This window comes from Nannobrachium achirus (genome assembly GCF_963921795.1).
Source record: "Nannobrachium achirus genome assembly, chromosome: 8".
Lineage (NCBI taxonomy): Eukaryota > Metazoa > Chordata > Actinopteri > Myctophiformes > Myctophidae > Nannobrachium > Nannobrachium achirus.
In genome coordinates this window covers 33,059,019-33,083,193 of record NC_137817.1, presented here as the reverse complement: position 1 = coordinate 33,083,193, position 24,175 = coordinate 33,059,019, and the positions used below count along the sequence as shown (strand labels likewise).

Below are 24,175 nucleotides of genomic sequence, written 5' to 3'. Positions count from 1 at the left end.
CCTGAGAGGTGGTCTTACAGCCTGCATAGATGTAGAGGATACATTGCACCCGGAATGTATGTAAATAAAATTGACTGCAAAAGTGGTAAAAATGTATGAATGTTTTTAACTGAAGGTCATTAATAGTCAGCATATTTGAGTAAATTGATTGAAATTCATAGCATAGCTTCCCCACTGTAACTAAGTTTATAGTGTTTATTGAAGGTCAATGCAAAAAATCTGATTTTAGAAAGTATGTTGTGTACTAGTATTATGTTGAGTGCTGACACTGCTATCCTATCTGCTTCTATATATAAGCAATTCCAAAACAAAGGGAGATAATACGCTATTAATTGAATATGTACTAGGTAATGTCGATGAAATTAATCATAATACAGCAAAGTCTGTGGCTCTTCCAAGACAACTATTGCACTAATTGTGCACCAACCTACACTTTTTGTCTGGGAATGCTTTTCCAGACTACTATATCACCTATGTTATTGGTATGGATGGTATATTATTCTGGATGGATGCCTTGGATTATTTAATGCACTCAAAAGCCTCCCAATTTTTGAACTTTGTCATTATAATATGCGATTATTTATGTGGCATGAATAATGTGTCAATTATATGAATTGACATGTCAATTCAAACAATTTCATATGTTTTACTCTTATTTAATGAAGCATACTATATCAGTTTGATAACAACTGTGTCATTAATTAATATTAAAATCAGATACTGTTTACAAACATTCTAGAAAACCACTTATTGAATAAGCATAAGGGTCTTACCAGATACAATGTCAGATCAAATCAATGTTGTCCACTGAAGAGAAGAAGACTGATGGAAAGTTTCTCTCTCAATCCTGGTTTGTATCTCACCAAATTGTCACGTAATGAGCCACTCCCCCTGGGCGGAGCTTAAATACCCACGTTAATGTGGGCGATTACATACTGTCACATACAGTATGAGTTAATAGCATTCTGTTGATTAAACAAAGTTTAACTCTAACAAAGTTGTGGCTGCAGTGTGCATTTCCAAAAAATAAAGATCTAAACATAAACCAATTTATAATGTTGAAGAGTTAATCAAGATACCTTTGTCTATCAAAATGATTCCAAACAGATTGTGTGATGATTGCTGGCCTACTTTGGGTCTCTCTGCAGCTTATTCAGGTTTATTGTCAAATGATACATTTTATATTCTATTTTAACACTGCACCCCTAAAGCAAAGCAACCTCATTTAATCTTTAAACTGTGTGTGAATGCTATTTTTATTTTAATTAGTTGAAATGCGCCATGGGCAGTTTTAGTTCCCTTCATAATTTGGTCTTTGCCCTAAAAATTCACTTGAGTATTTTAGCTTCAGAATAGAACTACTTGTAGGTTTCAGTCAATGTAAAAGGAACATAGGAATTTGAACCAATTCATGTGTAAATTAAATTGACTTCTTTTTGTACAATAACTTTATGATGTTACTACAAGACCAACTACATTTAAGGAACGTATGAGCATATTCTTTATGAGAATCATTACAGCATATATGCATATGCTATGATAAAAATGACTTAAAAAAACTAGCTTGCAAGTAGAATGGACCCATAAGGATCCATTGTGTATGCTATTAACAAATTACAATTCTTTGCTCAGCTCTGTATATTGTTGCTGTCGGGCAAAAACCTCATATCACAATATTTCAACTTTTTATGTTCTCTTTCGTAAAATAATGCCCTACTTTATCTACTACATACTACAGTATCACAAAAGTAGCTCACAAAAATGTAAGTGGGTTAGTCCGAGGGTTTTATAAATACTGAATCAATGAAAAGTGTTAATATTGTATGAGCTTGTGACTAAATAATAACTACACTGGGTCCATTGGACCACTATTATTCTTTCCATTCTCTGAAAAGGTGCCCACCTGACAGTGACAATGTCGTACAGGTGCCTTTCAGGGGACTCCTTTGTTCGCCAGTGTGGGTCAGTGTGTCTCTGAAACTAGATATGGGTCACTGGACTGCTACCTTGAGATAACAGAGCCATAACAGAGCCATATGGACCTGTCTAAGACAAGGGCCTGAAGGGGAATTCAATGTCAGGTAGCAGTGGAGCAACAGGAGGAGTCGACACACTCCCATTCAGGAGATACCGCTTTAAATAGAGGGATGACTTGAAGCACTGCACCAATTATATGCCACTGTCCCCACCGGGGCAGTAGTTTTTTTCCCTGTCTGATATCTAATTAAAAGCATTTAATGATGATACTTAATCTGGTCCTCAATTACTGGTCTTATTAAGGTTGTCCTTGTTCTTCCAAATAGGTCATACCAAGCCTGTAAGTTAGTTATAGTCATATGTATTCAGGTATTACAATAAGAACTGTTTTAATGCATGCCATTAAAACAGTTTGTTCAACAATTTGACCAAATGGCATGCCTCATGAGGCACATGGGATAATGCATACCATGTTTTACGTATAGCTATACTAGGGGGAATCAAACCCCATACCCTGAGTGTATTCCTATGCCATTCCATACCCATGAGAACCATTTAAGATTTGCTAAGCACTCAATGAATGAGAACCATTTAAGATTTGCTATGCACTCAATGAATGTACTTATAGGTCATTGTCATGAATCAGCTCACAATCCAGACAAACAAGGGAGACCACATACATATAGGGTAAATTAAATTGAACTAATAGTAATGAAAAGACAAAATTAGGGTGGAATGTGCAGTAATGCAATGCCACATGAAAATGAGGAAGTGTAGTGTAATGAAAAGTAAAATCAACTAAAACAAAATCCAAACAACTAAAAACCTTGCAGCCCTCTTAAATAGATCAGTGTATAGAGGGAGGGTATATCAGTGATCAGTGGATTCGTGCATTTCCTCGTCCTGGCCAACCTCTGCCAGTCTGACCACCTCCTTACAGAAACAGAAGAAACACAGGACAAACAAGCCACAAGCATTGTGGGAGGCATCAGTCATGTACAGTCATGTACATCATGACATTTGTATTTACCTGTATGGCAAGTGGATACACCATTACGTCTATTCGGCATATCATTCAGACCTTTTGGTTTATCAATGAGTAAACTCAAATGAAATATTGACTACAAATGAGCTATTCCATGTGCTATGGGGTGAAAATAGTAGGTAATTCTCTCTCTCTCACACACACACACACACACACACACACACACACACACACACACACACACACACACACACACACACACACACACACACTCTTCATGAAAACTCACCCACTGTAGCGCAGTAACAATACTCAAAATAAACAAAAACAAACAAACCCCACACAAAAGGAGCGAGTAGCCAGTAGGGGTAATAGCAGAATAAAGTATAAAGTAATGTAATGGAAGTAACCCCTTGAGTTCCCTCTTGAGTTCAAGGATAACATCGACAGGTGTCTTCTTGCATATCTGACAGTACAGTGGAAGAAATGTCTGCCTTTTGATAAACTGATACACTCCAAACTACACATTCAGTTAGCTGGAATTCTGCACACCTAACACACTGATCAAGACAGAGGGAAAGGACTTTGTTCGTAGCGAAGCATCAATATTTCTATAATTAACATATCCTGAGCTCAGTAAGCACTTATAGGGTAGCAGTATAGGTTTAATTCAGTATTTAAAGTCTCTGGAATGGTATGGATATTCTTTGTCCCTTGTCATCATAGTGCAGTGGTCGGTTCAGGAGTGACCGGAAAGTAATAGCAGGTATATACATAACATGTAAAGTAAAAGCATAGGCATATACTGTTAGCTCAACAAAGTGCTAACCATTACACCTTAAAAAGGTTTTAGGTCAGTTTCTCACTAGTGGGACAGAATCCAAAAATTGATTGAAAGACATTCTCATAGTCACAGATTTTATTTTACTTCGATTGGGGACATGTGTTATCTGGTACATTTGGGTCATGACTTCAGATAAATTAAAATGTGGTTCCCAATCAAAAACCACTTCAGAGGGTCTCCAAAGCTCACATGAGAACTGCTGGATTACAAATTTGGGTCCTGGGCAAAACCATGTGAACCATTAATTGGCCTCACCTTTCCGGTCACCAATGATAATTACACAACGCCAAGGGACCACGGCGGCATGGTTGTAAGGTTCTCCACACACTGGACGGACCTCAGGGGCACCCGGTCAACTACCACAGTTTGCTCAATATGCAATTGAGAGCATACATATTCCATAAACAGTACACATGCCCACAACCACTGATTATACTAGGAGGATTAAAAAAAAGAAAAAAAAAAAGAAAACACCAATTCATTAATAAAACAAAATACAAAGGGCATACATAATTGCTCATAACAACCACACCAGGGGGTCTAATGAAGTACTGTCAACCGACAGACACATGAAAACCAGAGAAAGAACAAAACTATGGCACCACCTAAGTTATTAAGATGTTATATATTTTGACAGTGCACTGCTTAGCTCGGCAGCAAACACCCTAAACGTATCTTGACCATACTGGTCTTTCAGAAACCAGTAGGCCTATGATATATACAGTATGTACAAGTGTTGCAGTAGCAGGAAGTGAGATAAAGTCCTGTGAAACTTCATTTGTTAAAACATACTGGGTTAACGGTGGCCTTTAGGCACTTAGTGAAATAAATCCATCTGAAAAGATGGGGGAAAAAAATAAAAAGTTAAGGAAAAGAAAATCTATCAGGACAAAAGAGGGACCAAAGGAGGAGAGACGATGGACAGGGCCACTATATTTTCACACTCACTCCAGAGGGCCACAATGCATATTTATGCATAGTCAAACATAGCCGATCTACAAGCTCAAAACGTGTTGCAGTGCGACGCGTTTTGAGCTTGTAGATCTGCTATTTTAGCTTGGATTAAAACAAAATGTAATCCTTTTTTTTTTCTTGAATTGGAATCCTGAAAAGTAATTTTTTTAATTTAATTTCAAATGCATTTATATGTTCTTATGTTAACTTTATGAACTTAAATACAAATACATTGGACATAAAAAAGACTAGTGCTATGTCATTAAAGCTACTAATATAGACTGAAGTAATGAAAGCGGGTCATGTTTGGTGGAACAGTCACTAATCACTAATATATTATTATAGTATTCCGATATTAACCTGAGGGCCGCATTAAGTGAAGGTGGGGGCCACCAGTTGCCCATGTATGCATTAAGAGGATCTATTGCAAGATTTAGCCTGCAATCTCACTCGACGGCAGTACACTGTACCTCTTCATCCAACGACAAGATGGGTACTCAGTTCCAGGGATGCAGCATATAATAGGGGTGCCTGCAATCTCTCACCATGGACCAAAAATCTATGGACAACCTGTTCACCTCAATGATGACTGGGTCATCATTCCCATGTCCCTTTTACTTTAAAGCTAGAGTGATATTCTTTGGGTTAAAACAAAAAAGAAAATTCTTGAAAAGTCAAGATATTCTAGTAATCTCTGCTATATTGTTTGTTCAGTAACAGGGGTCTCCCCATTTTCAACTTTAATAAAAATAAAATCAAGTGGATTTAACAAAAAGAATAATGCACTCAATTTACCCCAGGTTTAGGTTTATTAAATCAAATTATATTTACTGTGAAGTTAATTCCATCAAAACATGTGGATCGTGCCAAGAGAGCATAAACGTTTGTCTAATTTGTATGATTGGTCTACTAACGCTACCTTTCTGGGTTAAGGTCTAGAATTATTGAATGCTTTAACCAGTGAAAAATAGCAGATATACAAGCTGTGAGCTTGGCACCGAGTGCCGCGCTGCAAGCTTGTAGATCTGCTATTTTTGAAAAAGTCGTGAAAATGTATGCAAATCTTTGAATATATGTATTTTCAAAGCGAACGTTTGTAACTCAAATTTTGCTTCTGGGTGGTCCCTGGAACTAGATATTTTGAAATGGGGGTCCGTGGCCAAATAAATATCATTTTGGGGGTCCTTCACATGAAAAGGTTTGAGCACCACTGATATAGTAGTCTCTCAAGAACAGACTAACTGAGCTCCAGTCAAGTGAAAAGGACCTTTTCTTTGACGATGGCTGGCCAGATTGCTGACATAGAAACATAGGTTTTTTCCAAAAATCTTAGAAGGATTCAAAAGACACTTATAGAATCGGGTCAAAATTCTAATTTTCACGATTTTTCAAAAATAGCAGATCTACAAGCTCGCAGGGCGGCACTCGGTGCCGCGCTGTGAGCTTGTATATCTGCTATTTTTTAATATTTAAAGCATAAAATATTGCGTCATAATGTGTTCAGGCCTAAATGGGTTAAGGTCTTTGACCTATTTGATTGCACATCAGTACAGCCTGTCTAATTAACGATTAATCATGCAAACACTTTCCCCTATTACTAAATCAAAGGAATAGTTCAAACAAATTAATTGAACAGAGACAATTACCCTTTTATTGAATGGTAAACATTAAACAATTACAAGCAAAGCGACAGTCCTGATGTAGCACAGAACCGATACAAAAGATAATCTGTTCTGATAAAACAGCAAGATAAGTGATTTATAATCAATTTAATTGAAATATTTGGACAAAAATAGTAATACAGTATGTCTTGATAGAAGTGGGACTGAAATGACAGGCATAGCAGCATAGTAACTTAACAGAAACAGACATGGTTACAAAAATATTGGAAAATATTTTGCATAAAAAGTGCTTCAGTGTTAAAATTACAAAATATCAATCAGCTATTAGCTGCAAACATAATATTTATTTTTTGCCACAACCATGAATGCCAACAACAAGTGCAGTAATCTATTTTGGCTAATATATTTGTGCTGCTCTGTTCTTGGTATATTGCACTGGTGTGAGGTACAATAACATGTCAGCCAGCTGAAAGATGCAGGCAGTATAAGTAAAAATAAAATTCATTAACAATAATTTCCTGTTGATGTGACGATCATATAGACTTACACATTACTCAATTCATAACAAAATACAGTGCTGTCTATTGTTTAGCAAGATTCTAAATCTATTTATCTCACAACGGAAGTGGTTTTCAAGGTGCAGCAAGTTTGACATCCAGTATTCCTGGACCCGCAGGAAAAGGTGATCTCAACCTTGCATGTGTACTACAGATACGGCAAAACCAGTCATACATTGAATGCTATCTATGTAAATCATCCTGGTTATACTTGAAGAAATGTAATTGGTCTTTTTTTCTTTCTTTTTTTTTTTAAACCTGTAGATGAAATGCAGCGTGAAAATATAATGGCACAAACAGGTTAAATATACAGTATATACTTGGTCAAATAGTCACCCTGGTGATCCCGGTGTTGTTTTGAGTTCCTCTCAGGGACTTTGAAATGTTATTTAGGCCCGTTATCAGTTCAGAGAAATGGAGAACCTTCTCCTTGACATCAAGTAGATCAGACAGGTTTAATAGTGGATAAGGAAAACGCACAACGCTGGACAATGTCTAGACTTGTTGTTCCTGGTCCCCATTTTCAATTCCGCTTCACCACATCAGAGCATGGCCACTGATATTCTGACACACACAACGGCCTGCTCTCTCCTCGATTCCTTAAATGAGGGAGTGTGGTAGCTGCCATAGTGATCTGTCCAGTCATTTATCCACCATCACACAACCTTTACACAAGTGACCAAAATGACTCGTATCTAAATGAAGTGGTAATTAGCCAAAATAATTGTTTAAAAAGTCTATATAAGACTCCCCTTTGTCAGCTGAAAAGGTCTTCTTTTTATTTCAGCAAAAGGGACATACGACAAAGTATAAATTGGCCTTTAGAATGTGTGTGTTTGTGTCACTTGTGTCGCCTGAAGATGCTCTTTTTGCTTGAACTTTTGTCGGAGGTGCTGAGCCCGATGAGGAGCCTGGCTTTCTCATCTTCCTCCTGCTGCTGCATGCCGTTGTCTGGCTTCCCTTCAGAGGACTTTCCCCGTGGGTCTGAACCAGAAGCAGGCTTAAGGCGCAGTTTCTCCTTTATCATCTGCACAATGAGAAAAACAAAAGAAAAAGTATAGAAATCAAGGAATGTATAGAAATCAAAAGTCTTTAGGTATTTTAATCTATCTACAGTATATTCCATTTTTATTGGTGACAGAATGCACTCTTATTTATAACTTCTGATGACTTGGACATTATGTGCACCTGACCAGCCCAGTCTTCATACTGTATTTTAATTGTTATTTTATTTCAACTAGTGTTATCCTAATACCTTGTTGTTCTCTAGTCATATCTGTGTGTGTTTCAACCTTACAAAGGTGCTGCTATATTCTCGGGATCACAAAAGTCTATCCATCTAATTTTACTACTACTACTACTACTACCCAATTGTCTAGATAATGCAAAATAAATAGTAAATGGTGCATTTATATTGCACCTTTATTCAAGGTGCTTTACATTCACACACCATTTCAGAGGACACCATGCAAGGCACCACCAGCCTGCTCAGCGGGAGCAATTAGGGGTTCAGTGTCTTGCTCAAGGACACTTCAACACTACTCTGGGGGAGCCCCGGATCGAACTGGGAACCTTCAGGTTCCCAAGCGTCCGCTCTACCTCTAGAGCCGCATACACAATAAAATGCATTTACTGACGCTGGCCTCAAATCAGCTGATGTCAGGGAACAGCCTCTCTACCTGTGCAACCAGTGCTTTACGGCTGTCCCTCTTCACAGCCATTGCAAAGTCTAGCCAGGTCCAGGTATTGTTGTGGTACTCCAGACAAGGCAGAACCAGGTTTAGGTCTTTCCAGTCCACACTGCTCTTCTCACCCTGGGGATAGAGCAAATTTTGTAAAATATTAATACATATCAGACTAACAACAGAATAAATTGTGATTTTATAAATATCAGACTAACTACGGAATACATTGTTGTGCATTGCTATGTTCACACTCTCCGGATTTAGAAAATTAAGAAATGACATTGGCAAAACCTTTTTACATTCAAATCTATGAGAAATGACCAAAAGGCAGCAGCCTTTAAAAAAAAGGTGCTGGTCGCTACCAAAACACTGATGGATAGTAAGCTGAGCAGCAGTGGTAGGGTGTACAGTATAGGAACCCACCTTGTAACTGACACAGAGGGGCACTTGGGGGATCTTAATGTAGATGAACGAGTTGTTCATGGCAGCCCGCTCCTTCATCTTATCAATGTCATCAACAGGATGCTGTATGAAGAGAGATCACAGCAGGCCATGTTATTACATTTTGTTTTTCCAAATGTTAGTTAATTGGAGTGAAAAACAGAACAGGAAAAAGAAGCACAGTACCTCAGGTGGTTTTCTGAACGACCTCCTGACCCCTGAGGTACGGTTCAATCCCTGTGCGACACCTTTGCTGGGGCCCATCGCCCCCATGGTGTCCTCTGACAGCTGCCTGGGCTTGACAGGGATACCTGTGACACACAGAAAAGCAGCATGAACAAGGTGGCCTCTGGCTGACACTCTGCCCTTCACTCTATACTCCCACTGAGAGTCTCTGAAGAGCATGCACGCACACGTCATATGCATGGGAGGCAAGGTCACATGAGTTGAGAGGGGCTTTTAATAGCTTGGAAGGATGACATAATATAGCAACATGACTGTCCAATACCACAAAAAGGACAGGCATAGACTAGACAAGGTAAACTACCCTAGTTTGTTTATTTGAGCCATTATGTATTTCAGGCAGGTGGCAGCACTGGTTAGCAAGCACTGGGTCAGGACCCATTTGTGGGTCGTGGACATTTCTATGGGGTTTGCTACATTTTGTTTTTAATTATTATTATTTAAAAGTATTTACTAAAAACATTACCAAAAAGCATTACCCAAAAAGCATTTTTTTTTTCATGATTAAAAACCTTTCTAAGTCATGTCATGAATAAATATAAGGAAATCTAAGGAATTCCATAAATTAGAACAAATGTTTAAGAAGTAGTGAAAATAGCTCATATACAAGTTTGTAGATCAGCTAGATCCCTATTTTCACTAGTTTGGGTCCCGGGCAAACATCTACTTTGGTTTGGGAACCACTGATTGCGACCGTCAGGTCGCACTTACTGTCAAAACCTCCACCAGCTGTCCGTCCGTCAGTCTGTCTGTCACACGTCACACTTTTGCCCTGCTCATATCTCCGCAACCGTTGCCCCGATCCATGCCAAATTTTGCACACATACTCCTTGCCTGCCAAATCACAACCATCAATTCACACATGACCCTCTTCTAGCGCCACCATGAGGCCGATTTTTGCAAAACACATTTTTGGACACAGCTCCTACAATTTCTGCCCTAAAATCACGCAAATCGGTACACAGTATGTCTACACTCATGTCATCAACATGGATCTGTCCCATATTGCGCCACCTTCAGGCCAATTTTTTAAAACACATTTTTGGACACTGCTCCTACAGATTTTTCCCTAAAATCACGCAAATCGGTACACAGTATGTCTACACTCATCTCATCAACATGGATCTGTCTCATATAGCGCCACCATCAGGCTGATTTTTTCAAACACATTTTTGGACACTGCTCCTACACATTTTGCCCTAAAATCACGCAAATCGGTACACAGTATGTGTACACTCATGTCATCAACATGGATCTGTCTCATATAGCGCCACCTTCAGGCCGATTTTTTACAACACATTTTTGGACACTGCTCCTACAGATGTTGCCCTAAAATCACACAAATCAGTACACAGTATGTCTACACTCATCTCATAAATATGGATCTGTCCCATATAGCGCCACCAACAGGCCAATTTCTTCAAACACATTTTTGGACACTACTCCTACACATTTTGCCCTAAAATCATGCTGCCACCTGGCGGTCGCTTATCTCCCTATTAGGGAGTCTTACTGGTATACGTTCTTATCCAGAGTGTCTTACAAGTGCGCTATGGGTACGTGCATGATGGGAGTAAGCATGAACTCTATTCAATAAACAAACAACTTTTTCATGTCAAGGACGCCCAAATTTACACCCGCAGACCCCCATTTGAAAACACTATAGAGTTGTGCATAAGGCGAGTCATCTGGATCATCGCGTTTCATTCCGCTTAAGCATGGCCTGAGTGGTCAGCACCATCTGGTGGACAACTAATTGGGTGGGTGAAGTGTGGAGATGATGGTTTGTCATCAGAATATGTAACTGATTGAAGTTCTTATGTGGTATGGACATGCTGGTGCCTCTTCTGAGTCCCTAACTCACTGAAACTCACTGAAACCCTTGTCACACTGTTTACAGTGTGTTTACAGTGTGGACACGCTGGTGCTTCTTCAGAGTCCCTAACTCACTGAAACCCTTGTCACACCGTTTACACACAAAAGGTTTTTCTCCAGTTAGTGCAGGCGTTTCGGGCAGTATTTTGATGTAATCGTGCACTTTATGAAAGAAGCATGACATTTGGCACACAGTTAGAACATGCCATATGGAACATTTTTGGCTATAGGGGCATCGCAGATTTGTCTTTGGAAACTTGTGGGAGCCATTTAAAGTTGGGCTCTCATAGACTTTACTATAGAGTAAAATAATACAAAAAATACATATGCTTTAAGTAGCATGTGAGGGGTCAAACTAGGTGTTTTTCATGATTCTGAATCCAATGCAAACATTTGTTTTGCAGGAAAAACATTCCTTGGGCTAAAAACGGACACCATAAAAGTGATAAAACTATGGTTTATTGATGAGTCATCACTTTTCACAGTTTTTTGGCGTCCGTTTCTCGGAAAGGAATGTTTTTCGTGCAAAACAAATGCCTGCATTGGATTCAGAATCCCGAACAACACATAGTTTGACCCCTCACATGCTACTTAAAGCATATTTATTTTTTGTATTATTTTACTATATGAGAGCCCAACCTTAATTGGCTCCCACAAGTTTCCCAAGACAAATCTGCGATGCCCCTATAGCCAAAAATGTTCCATATGGCATGTTCTAACTGTGTGCCAAATTTCATGCTTCTTTCATAAAGTGCACGATTCTTGCCTGAAACGCTCGGACTAAGTGTGGATACGCTGGTGATTCCTCAGCTTACCTAACCCCCTGAAACCCTTGTCACATTGTTTACACATAAAGCGTTTTTCTCCAGTATGGACACGCTGGTGTGTCTTCAGAGTCCCTCAGTCATTGAAACCCTTGTCACATAGTTTACACACAAAGGGTTTTTCTCCAGTGTGGACACGCTGGTATGTCCTCAGGTTACCTAACTTACTGAAACCCTTGTCACACTGTTTACACACAAAAGGTTTTTCTCCAGTGTGGGTATGCTGGTGTCTCTTCAGGCTAACTAATTTACTGAAACCCTTGTAACACTGTTTACACACAAAGGGTTTTTCTCCACTGTGGACACGATGGTGTGTCTTCAGAGTCCCTAAGTCACTGAAACCCTTGTCACACTGTTTACACACAAAGGGTTTTTCTCCAGTATGGACACGTTGGTGATTCTTCAGCTTACCTAATTCCCTGAAACTCTTGTCACATTGTTTACACACAAAGGGCTTTTCACCACTGTGGACACGCTGGTGTGTCTTCAGGTTACCTAACTGACTGAAACCCTTGTCACACCGTTTACACACAAAGGGCTTTTCTCCAGTGTGGACACGTTGGTGATTCTTAAGCTTACCTAATTCACTGAAACCCTTGTCACACTGTTTACACACAAAGGGCTTTTCTCCAGTATGGACACGCTGATGTGTCTTCAGGGCACTTAACCAACTGAAACCCTTTTCACACTGTTTACACTGGAAAGGCTTTTCTTTGGTATGGACATGCTGGACGTGCTGTGTCGGTACCTCAATGAAACTCTTATCACATAAGGTTTTCTTTCCTGTGTAAGTCATTAAATGTTTCTTTACTTCTCCTGGCTGCGTTGAAGTCCTCGCAAGATTGCGGTTTGTCTGTGTCTCCTTGTTGCTGGCTGGTTACACAGCTGGTGATCGTCGGACAGGAAGATGAGGGCAGCTGTCCATTACTCATCATTGGACGGTAGAGGTCGTTGTGGCTCCTCTTCATGTCTTCATGGAGGGTGACCCGAGATGTGGTTCATGGACACCGCTTCTGCTACTTGGACTGTAAATTGGAAGGCGTTTCTTCGTCTCTTGCGCGTTGGAAATTCTCAGTCAATCTCTTTGTCTATATCTCTATATGTCCCTGACTCTCTGACTCTCACAGTACAAACTGTAGGTAAAAGGTTCTTCGCGGTGGAACTCAGACTAAATGTGATGTTTAGAAAATGCGTCATGTCTTATTCAGGTCGACCAGAGCTCTGGTCTGACGTCACACAACACAAACCACTGACATCATTCCTGATAACACCGATTTGCACATCAGACAGTTTCAATTCATCCATCTGTGAATTTAGTTGAATCGTTGAATGAAGTTGATGACCAAACCCGGAAGTATTTGCTCAAGCTTATCGGACATATGCCCGTTTATGCCCATCTATGTCCATCTGGCATATGCTATGCTACGGGCATAGACGGCCCCTCTGGTGGCACTTATTGCGACCGCAGTTACTGTCAAAACCTCGACCAGCTGTCTGTCAGTCTGTCTGTCACACGTCACACTTTTGCCCTGCTCATATCTCCGCAACTGTTGCCCCGATCCATGCCAAATTTTGCACACATACTCCTTGCCTGCCAAACCACAACCTCCTCCATCAATTCTCACATGGCCCTCTTCTAGCGCCACCATGAGGCCGATTCTTGCAAAACACATTTTTGGACACTGCTCCTACAAATTTTGCCCTAAAATCACGCAAATCGGTACACAGTATGTCTACATTCATGTCATCAACATGGATCTCTCCCATATAGCGCCACCTTCAGGCCGATTTTTTCAAACACATTTTTGGACACTGCTCCTACACATTTTTTCCTAAAATCACGCAAATCGGTACACACTTGCTCTACACTCATGTCATCAACATGGATCTGTCCCATTTAGCGCCACCTTCAGGCCGATTTTTTAAAACACATTTTTGGCCACTACTCCTACAGATTTTGCCCTAAAATCACACAAATCGCTACACAGTATGTCTACACTCATGTCATCAACATGGATCTGTCCCATATAGCGCCACCATCAGGCTGATTTTTTCAAACACATTTTTGGCCACTGCTCCTACACATTTTGGCCTAAAATCATGCTGCGACCTGACGGTCGCTTATCTCCCGATTAGGGAGTCTTACTGGTATAGATAGAGGATGGAGAGTGTGTGGCAGAGTTTGTTCTCAAGACACAGCTGCCTGCAACACTTTGCCTGTACATACCAGTAGTAACCAATCGGGACTTGTCCTCTTCATCAGTAACATCCTCTTCCTCAACATTTCTTCCCGGGAAGAAAAATCCCATCATCCTTTTGAAGAACTGGTACATAAGTTGTATGGTGAGAGGCACCACGTTCACCTAACAATGGAAACATTTGGGATTGAGCACAAATTTCCATGAAGATTTAGCACAAATTCCCATGAAAACGGCCACAATTATTTATTATTTTAAAGGTTAGGTGCGCAAGACAAAAATGCATATATTTAAAAAGGGATATTGGATAATAATAAAAAAGGACCAGTACACTGTCAAGAAAAAAGAAAAAAAAAACTTTATTTCGACGTTTCGGTAATTTTTACACCTTCATCAGGAAAGACATTGTCATTGTCTCCCCTGATGAAGGTCTAAATGACAGAAACCTCGAACACACTAACTAAATTTCCATCACCTCAAAATGTTCCTTGACAGAGATCCCTCCCACTGGAGGGCGCACTTTGCTGAAGATTCGCAAACCAAACTGCCGGCCTGAGAGACAGGGACTCTGAGGACGAAGCACCACCTGTGAGAGAAATGGTATGTTCTTTTCAGCTGTAGCAACACACAAATGCTCAGCAGTCACTGTTCTGTATGAAACATTCCATGAACACAGATGTGATCCTGTTAAAGAATGTCCACGACACACATTGATGTTAAACAGAAGACAATGCTCAAATGATGATTCAAACAGAATATGGTATACACTAAAGGGCTGGAGATGCATTTATGATGAGTCCTTGGGCACAGATACAACATTAAGGTCTTGGGTGGGTGCACATGCAATGGTGAATATCACACTATCTGGGCTGGGAGCCCGTGACATTGATCCCATCTGGACAAACACGTTGGAGTCAACACAGACGTAAAAGGTCTGTTACTGTACATACCCTCACACGCTGCACAGAGGAAACCAAGTAGAATGTTATTAAATAAAGCCGAGGATGTTGTGTGGACACACCTTGACAACAATCTTCAGCAATGATCACATTTCTAAAAAAATAATCATTGTTATGGATGACTTTGAACAGGTTTGTCTGTTGCATCCAACAGAGATCTAAGTTTTATGGAAGATCAGACAAGTACGAGACAACTTATGAGATTACTCTCCCTAGTGTGTCAAGCAAAGAGCAACACACACACACTAAAACTATTCCCCTCAGCATTTTGGGCATCCATACCTACCTAGCAGAAAAATAAACCAGCACTGCGTTTGGTACATTTATCGCTGCAGATGAGACCCTACTCTGTAGTGCAAAAACACAAGCTTTATAAAGGCCCCTTAACACTGTTCCTTCACTAGCCCATTAAGACAGAATAGTTTCTTTTGTTTGTATTTGTTTGTGGCTGATTTACCTTATATGAAGCATTGGGTAACAGGTTGTTCATTGTGAACCAGCCCAGTTCCAGGAGATGCTCTGCTGTGTCATCAGACTTATTCAGCTGTGGAGAAACAATTTGTAGTCTCAAATCTGGTCAACATACTGTATAGGTACATTGGTGAAAACCTTGAATACACAATACACAGTACTTTGGGAACTTGATACCATTAACAGCTCCAAGCTCCACCCATGCCCTTTTAATATCAGAATTCTTTGCTAATACACTTCAGTAGTGGAGGTTCCTCCTCATGCCCAGTTTGCCCACCTTGCTGTACATAAATCTCTTCAACTCCAGCTCTGCGATGCCGAGCTGGCCGTCCTCCTCGGTTAAACACCAACGAGCCTGGGCAAAGTATATCTCCGTTCTCCTCACCACGCTCACATCCTCCGGGGGTTTACGCAGCTCCAGTTTGTTCGCCCGCTGCAGCTGGAAGTCCTTAAAACACCTGTGTGAGAGGAAGGAAGAGGAGAAAACGATCAGGAAAAAAGCATAGATATATTTCTAAGTATAGGACGGTGAACATTTCATAGTAATGCTGTGCTTCCATGTTAAACATGACAGAGGAAGTATTAAGAAAACCATGATGCGTTCACTGATGAATGGTATTCACAGCAATGAGTCATCAGGGCACTAGCATAAGTTGGGTTCTTATGACCATGGGAAAAGGCTATTGGTTTTAGGAAAACAAAATAATAACTTATTTGTGAAGCAGATTTCATACATAGTATTGCAGCTCAAAGTGCTTTCCAGGCAGGAAAGCTACACAACGCAAAGACGAGACAGAAAACATAGGTAAGAAAAAAAATCAACAACGATTGTAAAGAATGTTAACATAAAAGTCAAAAGCCTTATTTATGATCTGTAGACGAAAATAGCCAACCTATAAGCACATGACACGCTGCGACCGCAACGCATTATGGGCTTCTAGGTCTGCTACTTTTCGACAAAGTATGAATTGGGCTAAATGTGGTCCTTCCAGCATGCAGTGTTGGCTGTAAGGGAGACCTGATTAGGATGTTAAGCTCTTCACTCTTCATCTGCATGTCTGTTTTCTCCTGGTGGAGCTGGTCCTGCAGCCTCAGATTGATTGCAGACATTTCACCCTCACTCAGCTCCTCAGGCAAGGCCTGCAAGTAGGAAATTAACATTTAACACATATGGAATCTTCCACAATCAAATGGATTACAATACAGTGAGATGAGCTGTATGAATGTATGCATAGCCAGCCACCTTCTTGTACATAATGTGTATATTCAGGATTTGATTTAGTAAACAAAAAGAAAACAAAAAACCCTCAAGATTTTAAGACACCGCCTCCAGACTAAACACACCCTGCATCTGCATGTTAACCCATTTAGACCTGAAAAGCATCTGTGTCACTTTAGATTTTAACCATTATTTTTTACTTTTGCTATTCAAAAATAGCAGATTTTACACAAGCTCATAGTGCGGCACTCTAAGCTTGTATATCTGCTATTTTTGAAAAACCATGAACATTTGTGCAAATCTTTGAAATTATATATTTTTAAAGCGAACATTTGTAACTCAAATCTTACTCTCTCGAGATCCATGGAACTAAATATTTTGAGATGAGGGTCCGCAGTCAAATACATATAATTCTGGGGGCCCATGAATCGCTAATATAGCATAGCAACATACGTTTTTCAGACAACTGGATTTGGAAGACATTTTTAGAATTGGCCTCATGTCTTAACACGTTGCAGTCCGAAATAGAATGGTGGTTGGTAGATTAGCCGTGAAATTTCTATTATTGTATTGTGATCTGAGACATAATATTATGTTTATAAACATGACCCCGCAGCCCCTCCATCTTGAACAGCGCCGCTGTTTTTTCTTTTTTTTTCCCCCCAGGCCAGTAACTCACCATGATTTTCTCGATCTCCGTTGGGATAGAATGGGGGTTTTGGCCGATCGTCGATGTCCCCGTGCGTTTCGCGTGCGCGATCCTTTCACGTAAATGTCCCCGCAAATAGTCCATGTGTGACTGAAGAACAGAACTGAAAAGTTTCGCTAGCATAGCCCCAAGCATGGCTGCAGGAGGAGCTCGAGTGTGTAGACAGTAAACGGATGGGTGGAAGGTGCCTTGGAGAAGGAGAGGCGCTGACGTCACCTCTGCTTCATGCACGGTCTGCATGAGCTATCAGTGCACGAGTGGTGACTAGGGAAGGTTAGACGATCGCCGATTTTCGGATCAAAAGCTTTTATTCCGGTTTTAAAGACAAAGTCCGGGAATGTACGACGTGGCTGAGAGTCCCTGGGGGGATGTGCGATATAGTACGGTTTTAACATTAAGGGGCTCCCCTTGGCTTAGAAGGTGTTAATGGGGATTCTGGAAAAGACTACAACATTGTGTGGCGCTGTGTTGTGACTCACCCTGATGTTGGAGTAAATCTGTTTCTCCAGGCGTCTGATCTGGGCAACATGCTGCCTGACAGCCTCCTGGAGGTGCAAGATGCTGCTGCGCTGCTCCTCAGGGTTACTGGAGATCTCCAACTGGAAACGCACACGCTGCTTCTTCTCACTGTGCTCCTGGACACACCACATGGACAAAATACCTTTTAAGCTGAGACCTTGAATTTCAGGGAGAAAAGATATTATGGGCCTTTTTTGTAGACCACTGAAAGCGGTCTACTGGACCTCTAAGACAAATGGCTATTAAAAAGTTGACTCCCTCTCCTACCTTGCGTTTGGGTTCGACGTGCAACAGCAAGTTGTTCACTATGTCCAGAATCATAGCATACTGGACAGGGTTAGAGGAGATCTCTAGGTCATGGTGGATGAGGGTAAAGGTGTCCACAGCCCCTGGAGAAGGGAAGAGAAATATTAGAGGTCATTCAAACGCAATACAAATGTATACATACTTCTAAAATATTCTATTTTATCTATTTATTTGCCTGAACTAATGGTAGATTTCCTTGTCATAAAGTTGAGTTCTACAAACATGACACCAAGTGTCAAGCCATAATCTGTCACTGTTAACAATTAGTGTCAATTAGTTAACATAGTTATAGTTAAGGTGGAACTGAGATTATGAATTCACAAGAAAGAAAAAAAAAGGCGAGTGCAGGTTTTGTGACACACACACACACACACACACACACACACACACACACACACACACACACACACACACACACACACACACACACACACACACACACACACACACACACACACACACACACACACACACACACACACACACACACACACACACACACACACACACAGTGCATCGTTCCCTACTTGGGGCACAGCACTCACGGCTCTGAGATACTGTACGTGGATTACAGACGTACATACATACAGAGATTCCTTGCATTTATTGTGAGATATGGGAGACCAAAAACATACCGGCTTGCTTTTTAAGCAAGTCCTCCTTCTCATGGTTATCCCGCAGCTCTGGTGGTTTAATCTGTGTGGCCAGCTCTGGATCGATGTCATGGCTGTAGCCGATGTAGAACATGCGGCAGCTACAGCGGGAGATTATACGCTGCACCTGCTGGCTCTCATTGACCTGGGCTGGCTGGTTCCAGTCTGCAGCAGTTGACAAGCAAGATGAATCCATGCAGGGTTAAATGCAGTTACTGTGTCAAGCTATGAATGACCTTTCACAATTATAAGGTTATTATTATTATAAAGCAGCTACTGCTGATATATTACAATATTGCGACCGTAGGTGAAAACACTGCAAGATGATGTGCGTGCGACGTGCGTGATGCCTCTGCCCATATATGGACATATTGTGTCAGTCTCATGTGGTCTATGACATCAGACCTATCAGATCTATGAAAATATGGCCACATTTTGTCCAACTTAAACAACCAACAGCAACGCGAGTCACACTTGAAAATGTATTCCATCCTTGTCCCTTTTATGCCCATATATGGGGATCCCTGATGTCATCAATTTTAAGCCCATATCTGGGAATGCCCATATATGGACATATTGTGTCAGTCTCTGTTGTTTCAGCGCTTCTCGCCCTTAGGGCGTCTTACTGGTACATAAAATGCATAATTTTTCTACTAAGGAGTGGACCCATGTGCGTATGCATCTACCTGTGGTGGTGCTGACCATTCCTCCAACAGCCTGGCCACACTCCATCAACTCCTGCACTGAGTCCAGGTTGCGCTCCCTGTGCTCCTCAATGTTTTTCACCTGAAAATGCCAAACCATTATAGGGGGGAACAACAAGCAATATGTTTTGTACATTATGTTGTAGCTAATAAAGAGGGAAACAGAATAAAAACGCACACGGTGTGTAAGCATTACATTCACTAGCAAAGCAGGCTTAGTGCATGATACAGAAGGAAACCTGGCTGTGAAGTTAAGCATGATGAGGTTTCAGGGTGCTATACAGATATAATTGTGAGAAATGGCATGTTATGGTCTGAAACAATCAAAATGTGGGGAAATGTAAGTGATAAAAGATAAAGTTTCACTGGCAAAGGACATTTGCACATAACTTAAGTGTGCCTTGTGCATGCATGCAAACTATCCTAACTATAAGCAGGAGTGGGGAGCAGTTAGGGGTTCACTCTAAGTTTAAGGACACTTCGACACGATGCCGGGAGGAGCTGGGATCCAGGATCAAACTTTCCACATGCACAGAGGCAACAGCTCTAGCTCCTTGAGTCAGTGCAGCTCCAAATATACACTAGCCATTTATAGCTGGCCACTGTGCTAAATCACCAATCCATCGATCATAATACACACCTCTAACCACAGTCCATTGATTGTAATACACACCTCTAACCACAGCTGCCGCTCATCATGTTCAGAGGGGTTGGGCTCCATGGTGGCAAAGTACTGCATGCCATCCAGCATGCAAGTCCAGGTGGTCTTCTGCTTGAGAGAGTCGTTGTACCAGGCTGGGTGATGCTCACACTGAAACAGCTGGGCCTTGGCTGCAGACACCAGTACGCAACCTAGCGTCTCTGTGCCTCGTAACATCATCTAGACAAAGCAGAGCAGGAGGAGGATAACAACAATAAGCCTCCTTGATTACCTAGCATAAAATAATGACGCTAGAAGGTAAATTAGCAGTTACCTGACAGTTGACCAACTCGATGAGCCAGTTGCGGTTATAAACATCGTCAGTCTGAGAGGCTGCGATGCCACACAGCTGGTCGCTCACACCCGAATCCTCTTCTGAGAACACTACAAATTTATCAGTCTCCTCGATCAGTTTCTGGAGCATGGATGTTCCTATAGACAGAGGGGAACAATGAACAAACAATAGCAGATAAGTGAGTGAAAGAGAACGAGAATCCAAGATATCCTTATTCTTCGAAGCGTCATAAGCAAACTCCTCACCTTCATTCTGACTCTTCTCAGGCCGGCTGACAGTAGGCATGGTGGGGGTAGTGGGGGCTGTGGTAGGAGAGTAGTTAGAGGGGGAACGTTTGAGCTTCTTGGCCTGCTGCTGACTGTCGATCCTCAGACCTTTCAGCGCCTCGGTGGAGAGGTTCCGCTTCAACACGGATGCCTTTTTATAACCGTCATACAGCCCAAAGGCTATGTTCCTGTTGGTAGTGGTCCAGGAGGCACGCAGGTCCACCAAGCGCAGCTTGTGTGTGTACGGGGCATTGCTCTCATCCGAGAGGTTTACCTCCTCACAGAAGTAATCGAAAAGTCTCAATTAATAACAAGATAACATGATTGACGGTGACATGTACAGAAACATAGGACAAACTCCTTTCTACCGACCAAAAGAACCACTGGTTGTCGCCTACCTAGGGCTGTCACGATATGACATTTTACATGACGATTAATTGTCACTCAAATAATTGCCGATTAACGATTTAATTGACAATTACATTTCTGTTTGGCTTTTAGGCTTTGAAGTTGCACATGGCAGATTTGACACATAACCTAAATATACAAAGAAATGACTGACATATTTGACAACTTTATACTTAAAAAAACAACATTGATAGTGGAAATAGCCGATCTACAAGCTCACAACGCGTCGCATTGTGAGCTTGTAGATCTGCTATTTCCACTATTTTTGACTATTCTTTTTTTAAATATATGAACGTTTTTCAAACATGGAAACGATTATGACGATTATGAAAAATAATCACGATTATGTCAAATAATCACGATTTGACGATTATGTAATAATTGTGACAGCCCTACGCCTACCTCCTCCATGCGGTTGCTCTGTCGCTGGTAGCTGAGCAAGGACAGGCTGAGCAGGTGGGTCTTGTTCACCGTTAGGCCGGTCATCTGATGGTCAGCTGTGTCATCCCAGGTGGAGGCCATCAGGTGGACAGTTGCCTCCGATAGATCGCTAACCATCTGGGTCACGTTCCACTCAGAGATCAGTCTTCTCATCACAGTGCCAGCTGAGGGGCCACGTGAAAACACAAACAATGAGACAAACATGCTACAAAATGTAATATATTGGGGGGGGGCTAACCCACCATTGTTCTCTGAAAGGGTGTCATCTGGAAACTCTTACCCTGTGGGATAAGTCTCTGTGCTCCTCTGGTGAAGACATGTCCTTTGTTGCATTCCACCTGGATACCTCTCTGCTGGGCAAAGGAGGCCCAGTAATGCACCTGCAGAGTAAAACAAACAACAACATTGCTAGCTACATCAGCAGTGTCTTGAGAAAATATGCAAATGAAAAACAGAAAGCAGAAATTACTAAGATGATAAATATATGACTAAAAGTGCTAATTTCAAGGTAAATAGTTGATTTACACCTTCAGCTCAGGTGTAACAAGGCAGCTTTAATTAAACATTAGCTGTGTTCTGTTGGATCAACCAGTTAGTCCCCTCTACTGCCTCTTTCATGTCCTTTTCTCTGTACAAATAAATCAGGACTGACTTAATAAACAACAGAAGAAATACTTACTTGTAGTTGGGGGAAGGAAGCGGTGAAGGACATCTGCTTGTAGTGTTGACCCAACTTCTTGCGTAAAGGCCTGAGGCTATGGAAGAGCTTGCCTCTGCAGATTGGCCGAGACACACTGGTCCAGGTGGCCCAGAAGTTCTGCATCCAGCGTAGTGTGCTGCTGTACAGGAGGATCCTGGGCTGACAAAGCTCTGAGAATAAGGAATGTAAATGTGATTCAGCATGGCCATTTTTGAGCCTTGCTAACCGCTCCTACATCTGGCTTGGTCCGTCACTGTCATTGGTCAATTGGTGTCCGTTTGTATTGGCCAGGGTCACATTGGCCAAGCTTTGTAGGACGCTTAATGAAATGAACTCTTAAATAGCACCGCACACTTCACACTGTGATTTTTGTTTTCTTATTACCAGCAAAAGACTGATGAAATTACACATCTGGTGATTATGCTTGCACATGAAAGGAATTTCAACACTGCCGAGGTGTTACAGAAGCTCAGATTGCGACCGTCAGTTATGATTATGAAAAGCTCCACCGGCTGTCTGTCCCTCTGTCTGTCTGTACGTCACGTCACACTTTTGCCCCTACTCTCATCTCTGCCACCGTTGCCCCTATCCATGCAAAACTTTGCACACACACACTCCTTGGATAGCAAATCACAACCTCCGCCCCAGATTTCTCACATGGCCCTCTTCTAGTGGCACCATCAGGCTGATTTTGGCGAAACACATTTTTGGACACTGCTCCTACAGATTTTGGCCTAAAATCAAGCAAAGCGGTACACAGTATCTCTAAAGTCATGTCATCAACATGGATCTGTCCCATTTCCCATATTCCCTCCTGATTGGCTACGATTGCCTTCTAAAGTTTGTGTATGCGACGTGACGACGGTCGCTTATCTGCCGATTAGGGTGTCCTTCAGCTCGTCTGTAATGATGGTTCTGGTGTCCCTCATCTTCTTGAAAATACCCCATAGATTGTCCATGGGTTCAGGTCAAGCTGCGTTGACTCTGGACTTGATCAAACACAGTGGCCCAACACCAGCTGACGACATAATCGCACCTGTGCCACTTTGCATGGTATCATACGGACATAGGGATATACAAAGCCAGACATGGGAGTGGCTAGCACCGCTCAAAAACGTTTTACATGCACTATAAAAAGTAAGGCATCTAACATCACTGAGTTGTATGTGCATTTTCTCTATAAGGTCCTCTTTAAGAGCCATGGTCAGCAGGCAAGGGTGGAGTATTTGCAAAATCCATTCATAAGACAATTAATAATATATGCCCTATAAATATAATACACAACATCCACTGACCTGTACCAGAATGTTGGCTAAGGTCCATGGTGATGGAAGGGTTGAGGTTCTCAGAGCGGAAGGCTCTGTAGGAGTCATGAGGGTTTCCTGAGGTGACATCTGCGACATTCTCCGCACAGCAGAGCATTACAGAATGATGGTCATGGGGGTTACCATGACAGAGCCACTGCAAGTCAAAGGTCATGTGTAGGTTGGGCAGGTGTAGGAAACAGATATCATCATACCTGGCATGGAAGAAAAAAGGAAGGAAAATGTATAATGAATATAAAATATTTTTGCCAGACCCATGAAATGGGTAGGCCTACATAAGCAAATGTCGGTCTGT

At 41.4% G+C, this 24,175-nt stretch overlaps 1 protein-coding gene across 3 annotated transcripts in view; it reads right to left on the bottom strand.

Moving 5' to 3' along the window:
• Window positions 1–6,388: 6,388 nt before the first annotated feature.
• The window catches only part of LOC308289681 (bridge-like lipid transfer protein family member 2), a 30,088-nt gene continuing 12,301 nt past the window's right edge, over window positions 6,389–24,175 (bottom strand). For 2 of the 3 annotated variants that reach the window (XM_080731421.1, XM_080731422.1), the window contains exons 21-40: window positions 23,851–24,074; window positions 22,535–22,725; window positions 22,136–22,235; window positions 21,817–22,019; window positions 20,986–21,283; window positions 20,720–20,877; window positions 20,419–20,625; window positions 19,728–19,827; window positions 19,024–19,206; window positions 18,350–18,471; window positions 18,043–18,198; window positions 16,654–16,775; window positions 15,913–16,093; window positions 15,622–15,708; window positions 14,681–14,791; window positions 14,235–14,370; window positions 9,252–9,376; window positions 9,048–9,149; window positions 8,619–8,753; window positions 6,389–7,966 (exon numbers count right to left, since the gene is read on the bottom strand). In XM_080731421.1, coding sequence (XP_080587547.1) covers window positions 7,781–7,966; window positions 8,619–8,753; window positions 9,048–9,149; window positions 9,252–9,376; window positions 14,235–14,370; window positions 14,681–14,791; window positions 15,622–15,708; window positions 15,913–16,093; window positions 16,654–16,775; window positions 18,043–18,198; window positions 18,350–18,471; window positions 19,024–19,206; window positions 19,728–19,827; window positions 20,419–20,625; window positions 20,720–20,877; window positions 20,986–21,283; window positions 21,817–22,019; window positions 22,136–22,235; window positions 22,535–22,725; window positions 23,851–24,074 — 3,127 coding nt within the window. In that variant the 3' untranslated portion in view covers window positions 6,389–7,780. The remainder of the gene's footprint in view (window positions 7,967–8,618; window positions 8,754–9,047; window positions 9,150–9,251; window positions 9,377–14,234; window positions 14,371–14,680; window positions 14,792–15,621; window positions 15,709–15,912; window positions 16,094–16,653; window positions 16,776–18,042; window positions 18,199–18,349; window positions 18,472–19,023; window positions 19,207–19,727; window positions 19,828–20,418; window positions 20,626–20,719; window positions 20,878–20,985; window positions 21,284–21,816; window positions 22,020–22,135; window positions 22,236–22,534; window positions 22,726–23,850; window positions 24,075–24,175) is intronic. The other variant, XM_080731423.1, reaches the window with a different exon arrangement.